We start from the raw sequence: 5,931 nt of genomic DNA, 5'->3' as shown, positions 1-5,931 counted from the left end.
ATTTTATAATACATCTCTAAGAAATGGTAGTCTATTTTCATTCACCAAACAAATATCATCTTGCTTCACCTTTTGCAAAAAAAAAAAAAAAGAAAGAAAGAAAGAAAGAAAGAAAGAAATCTATAAGTATCTACTTCTATTAAAAGCATGACACTTGATTGATTATATCATTTATTCAAAAAACATTTTGAAAAAAAAAAAAACAAGGGAAAAAAAACTGCTAACTAAAAGTATTAACTGTCTAAAAAGTAAGTTTCTACAAGATTACGCAAAATTTGCTCCCCTTTGGTGAATACTTACTATATACGACAAATTCAATGTAAACATTAGTTTTGGCAATAGGGCAATACCAATCTAATCATTAAAATCAACATCTATCTTAGTTTGTCGAGAATCTCAGCCATCTGCACCTAAATGAAATCATAGCAAAACAGACTGACAGCAAATCATTGATCATGAGAACTTGAATAAACTATTTCACATCAATCCATCAAAATTATTCCCACGACAAAAAAGCCTAAAAACAAAATGACATTTATCTACATAGAGAATGATCAGATCACCACACCCACGCATAGTTTTCTCCAAAGTACACTTGCCATTCACCTGAAAATTTTCTAAGAAAAAGACGCTGTGATTTTAATCATTGTTTCTCTTAAGATAGCATTTTCCTTGGCTGCAATGCCATTACCTATAGGTATTCCAGACCAACGCCCTATACAGAATCTACAACCACTTCACCCTGCTGCTTTGCGAGGTATCTTTCCCTCCTCTCTTTCTGAAAACATGATCATAGATTATTAATAGATGAAGCATTTGCCAAAAGTAACATATTGCAAGGAAAACTTCTAATCAAAAGCAAAGTAAACATACTGACCCATTCGTCTATGACGAGCCCTTCCCCGATAATTTTAGGACCTGCATCTTCCGCAGGTTTCTTACGTGCCTCAAGGGCAGCATCAGCATCAGCCAGCTGTCGGTTCAGTTTTTCCAAAGCCTTAATGGGCAATAGATACTCGTTAGTATGCAATCAGTTAATGTATTATACGCAGACATCTGATAAGCATCAGTACCAAAATAGCTGATACCGAATGTCTCTACCACAGTAAAGCAACGAATATACATGCAATGTAAGTGCATAAAGAAAGAAGAGAAAGGGAAAAGGAAATGTATAACAATTACAGCATTAGCTTAACATACAAATGTACACTGAAAAACTCAGTACTCACAGGACAAGGACGCTCTGGATCTAGAAAAACAACTCGCAAAATCTGCTCCACTGCTACTTGGTCCTTCTGCTCATCAAACTGTTTCCAGGGACAAAAATATACTTGTCTTTTAAAACAAAGATAAATAAGATACCACAATGTGGAAGATTTCTTCACATCAAGCAGGGAAATGGAGACACTACTGACAGAAATGAAATGTAAAAAACAAGCATATACAACAGAAGAACTTTATTTTTTAAGGCCAAAAACGAACTTTTATTGCACAACAGAAGAACTTAAATTTTGATAGTGCAGAAAATTGTATCGTGTATGTTTTTGTGTGTGTGGGTGTGTGATAGAGAGAGAAGAAAGAATAATCCAAAAAAAGTGAACCTTGTCATTATTAGTCATGGTAAAAATCTCCAGTCCTCATACTATGCACATTAATTTACTAAAAAGGCTATGTAGTTAATAATGGTTAACGGGACAAAATCTATATGCAGAGTAATTTAATAAAAGAAAAGAAAATGCATCCCTTTCAATCAATTATAACTAAACCTAAGGAACAAAATATTTATTGCTGTAGAATAAATACTTGATACATAATATGCGAATGAGTGTGATAGGTGATCTAAGAGATACAGTTGCAAGATCGTTAATGCCGGTGTGATAGAAGAGTATGGAATAGAAACAGGTAGGCAGGCGAGACAGCAGTAGTAACAAAAGTAAAATCAACAGCAGCAACACTTCTTATCTTATTCATGGCAATTGTAGATTTTTAGCCAAAATAAATTGACTAACCAGTTCAGGGACGTAATCAATTGATCCTTTCACCTTCAAGCTCATGATTTTAAATTTGAGTCCACTTTTTTCAGGCTTTTCATTATTTTCTGGTTGCTCTACAAACTTGAACACTGGCAAACAGAATACAAATCAGTGAGATAACTCGACCATGTATTCATGATGATCTTCCGTTACACACAAAAAGGAACATAGAGAGAAATCAAATATTGTTTACCTGTTGCTATGATACTCTCGCCAGGTGCAAGGATAGCCCCAGGAGGACGCATGAAACAGCTTTTGGGTGCAGTTGTTTGAAACTAAACATGCATATATTGAATGACAAACAAAGAAATTTGTAAGACTAGATAGTCTAATTCCAGTACTGATTAAATTCGTAGGTGATTTGAACAAGTTAAAAAGAAAGAAATGAATTATTCTCCTGCAAAACTGTGACATTGTAACAGCAAGAATAAACAGTTCAGTTCAAGACTCAATGGAAGTACCTAAATGACAAAAAATGCAAATAAGGAAAAGAAAAATATAAAAACAGGAATAAATAAAAAGGTGTACATGTTTCAACATACCTTGAAAGCTACGCTAGATTTACTGGTGTTTTTAATCCTGATGGCACTCCTAACCTGTTTGCCCGGCTCATCTACACAAGATAGAAAGGAAATATGAGATAAGTCATATAACACAAGGTTAAGTAAATCAACCAATCATATGGAACATTGGAATAAAATGGTTATAAAAATAAAAAAAGATAAAAACCATGCCTATAGTACATATGAACTCAGAAACATGCATGTACACGTACAAAACAAGCATGTATCTCTGTGATACTGTCCGTATAAGTATTTCTCCAGTAGACACAGGAAAAGGCAATAGAAGCAAAGAGAATTTTCTATGCTGTTTGTCATGTATCTCCATTGCTTGACCTATTGCTTTCAAACTTTATGATTGTCGCACCATTAACACTATCCACCACGGGCAACTTATGATTGGTATCATAGCCGTGCGAATTTAACCTATTTGTCGTCTACCATGCAAAAGTATCTTTCTCAAAAAAGGCAAATGTTTGGTAATTCAGTGGCGACAATTGGTAACTTCCACCACGTGCAAATTAAGATATTATCACTACCATTCAAATTCAAATGCATAATACAGAGAAAATGCAAAAAGTATAGGAGATGTAATTAATAATTAACTAATTTTCAGAAAATAATCCATCTCTACCATCCATACTACACAAATTAACTGCGTCCAATTTGTTTTAAAGACTTGTAAATTCAAGATGAACACTTCTCTAGCCTATTGTACTCGAAGCAATTTAACAACAAATGACCAAAAGTTGAAACGCTAATGTCAAACGTTTAGTAGGAACAATTCTTTGGCCTCATCACATCCACATCCTTTCCACCTAAGCTGTAAACTACACATTTACAGTTTCCATCTCTAGAATACCACGCTCCAATTCAACAAAAAGTGCAACAACCATACTCGGAAACCATCAACAGCAGCAGCTATAAACGATGAAGTCGAATAATTAGCTTCATTACTATAGCCCTGTTTGGATATTTTTTTCCATAAGTAATCCCCTAAGCTAAAATCAACTTATGCACTTAATTTTTTTTACAAAAGCTACCTCGTCAAAATATCGAACTTCTCGAAAAGCTGAAATGCATAAGTTGATTTTAACTTATAGAGAAACTCAATACATTTTACCTTCTTAAAATTTTATCCAAACATGCCTATACCCCAATTTTTCAATTTTGGAAAGACATACTGTGATTAGTAACTCAGTGTTACTTCACAAGCAAATAATCAAGAAAGGAAAGTACAACATTAAAAACTACAACGAACGCAATTTCAAAATAACCGTTATTATTTTTTCAAACCATGTTGAAAGTAACGAGCAATGGACTTTTTACCAAAACCAGAGCGTTCTATTTATGGCAGAGTCCAATTAAAAGCCTTAATAAATGGCAGTTAAAAGTAGTAAACAGAAATTAAAGCAAATTAGATCACGATCAAAGCAGTTATTGCATGCAAGCAAAGACGCATAATAAAAAATTCGAAGGGAATATATATACAAGGAAAGTAGAGCTTGTTGGAGGGATCGAGCTTGAGACGACGTCGTGTTGGGAGAAGAGATCTCGCGACGGAGGAAACGGAATTGGAGGTGTGGGAAGTGGAACCCTCGAGGGGGAGATTATTAGGGTTGTGGTGGTGGTGGTGGTGGTTATGGTGATGATGAAGATGGTGAAGGTTAGCGGAAGACGGCGTCGTATTGGTGGCGGCGGAATGGCGGAACGGAAGCTTGAAGAAGTTCCAGACCTTAGGTTCGGAGTGAGGCTTGGGATCAGCTACGGCCATGCTCTCTTGTTCGGGAAAAACAGCGATAATCGCGCGAGAGAAGGAAAAGGAAGGACTTAGAGAGATCGCAGTTTAAACGGCGTCGTTTGGTGTTTCTTCTTCTATTTTATTTTTTCTTTGTGAAAGTGTGGTGGTGATGTTGCAGACGCGGATTTGGGGGATTATGAACTGCGGTGGAGAAAAGCGTTTGGCGTCCACGCGTTTTTGGGGTTTTTTCTTGAACCGTTTGCTTAGTGCAATCGCTGGTAAAGTAAGTGGGAAAATGTGAATGCAAATGCAAACGTTGCGGTGATGCTGATGTCTATTACACGCTATGTACGGGGTTGACTTTGAGTTTCAACTACCTTCTAATTTATTCTTCAAAATTTGTTTTGTTTCTTTTCCAACTCACGTGTCATATATGTTTGGTTTGCATTTGAAATTATTAAATTATAATAATCTATTCCAATGCAATTTAACTAATCAAAATAAAAATAAGAGTCTTAATCTTATTGTAAAAACATTTTTGCCTCAAATATTTTTTTACCTAATTTTCAAACAAGCATTATGTATATTCTATTCTTTTACTAATGATTATTAGTAGCAATTTAGCATTCGTGCAGTAATTTTCAACCTAATACAACATAAGGGGGAAGAAAATAGAATGAATTGGACTAATAACCAGAAATTAGGTAATTTGTGTGAAATTATAAGTATAAACTGATGCGCACTAAGAAAACAAAGTACGTAATCTAGTGTATATGCAAGGATTTATTTGTCGCAATATGAAATTTAATCTTGTATATGTTAGTATAACAGACTTTTAGACAAATTCAGGTGTAGAATAAACGTTATCTTAGTGGAAAAGGAAAATAAAAGAGTACACAAAAGGTAAAGTAAAAGAAAAAAGTGGCCAGCCTTTTTATAAGCAAAAACATTTACGAAAACAATCAGATAAAAAGGAATCAAGAGTTTGATAAGGAGACTTAATTTATAATTTATGTAGATTTATTTTAAGATATGTGCATTGTGTAAATGTTTAGGATAACTTATAAAAAAAAATTATGAAATATTCATTATATATTTTGTTTTGTTTGTGCACATATTCATAAACTATTCACAATTTGTTTTAATAAGCTTTTTAGAATAGCTCATGAAAACAACTTATAGTTTATATGAAAATAATTTACTCATGTTTTTCTTCAATTGTAAAAACAATTTATATATAAATACTTATATGATAAGTATTAATTTATTTAATAAATAAGTTGATTAAAGGTAAAAAAATTTATTGTGTACGATTAATGGTAAAGATTATTAAGAATCAAGTTAAATAATTAAATATCAAAATCCTAAAAATTCTTTGAACTCTAACAAAAATAATTCTTATTAAAGATTAATCACATAATAACATATCACAAAATCAAATGGTTATTAGGGGATGATTGAAAGAGAGGAAGATGGAACAAAAATATAAATGAAACCTTTATTCAATAGTTCACTTCTTTTTTATTTGTTTTTTTTTTATCTTTTAGGCTTAATTATAACTTTAGTCTCCATTTATTAATTCATAATCCATGATTTT

The 5,931-nt window shown here is 33.1% G+C and overlaps 1 protein-coding gene across 1 annotated transcript; it reads right to left on the bottom strand.

Annotated features, from left to right (window-relative positions):
* Window positions 1–436: 436 nt before the first annotated feature.
* Window positions 437–4,681, bottom strand: LOC100808835 (vesicle-associated protein 4-2). Its single transcript, XM_003529243.5, has 7 exons — window positions 4,085–4,681; window positions 2,576–2,646; window positions 2,227–2,308; window positions 2,010–2,122; window positions 1,230–1,307; window positions 878–997; window positions 437–778 (listed from the first exon to the last, which is right to left on the bottom strand). The coding sequence occupies exons 1-7, from the start codon at window positions 4,365–4,367 to the stop codon at window positions 716–718; spliced, it is 810 nt and encodes a 269-aa protein (XP_003529291.1). The 5' UTR covers window positions 4,368–4,681; the 3' UTR covers window positions 437–715.
* Window positions 4,682–5,931: the final 1,250 nt, after the last annotated feature.

Source organism: Glycine max, chromosome 7, assembly GCF_000004515.6.
Source record: "Glycine max cultivar Williams 82 chromosome 7, Glycine_max_v4.0, whole genome shotgun sequence".
Classification (NCBI taxonomy): Eukaryota; Viridiplantae; Streptophyta; class Magnoliopsida; order Fabales; family Fabaceae; genus Glycine; species Glycine max.
This window is presented reverse-complemented; position numbering and strand designations above follow the sequence as displayed.

Bases quoted from the DNA above. Each gene is read 5' to 3' on its own strand.
- LOC100808835 (XM_003529243.5), bottom strand. From the start codon at position 4,367: ATGGCCGTAGCTGATCCCAAGCCTCACTCCGAACCTAAGGTCTGGAAC. The intron at 2,309-2,575 runs GTATGTTGAAAC...ATGCATGTTTAG, and splicing joins AATCTAGCGTAGCTTTCAAG to TTTCAAACAACTGCACCCAA. The intron at 1,308-2,009 runs GTTAGTCAATTT...CCCTGGAAACAG, and splicing joins TTGATTACGTCCCTGAACTG to TTTGATGAGCAGAAGGACCA.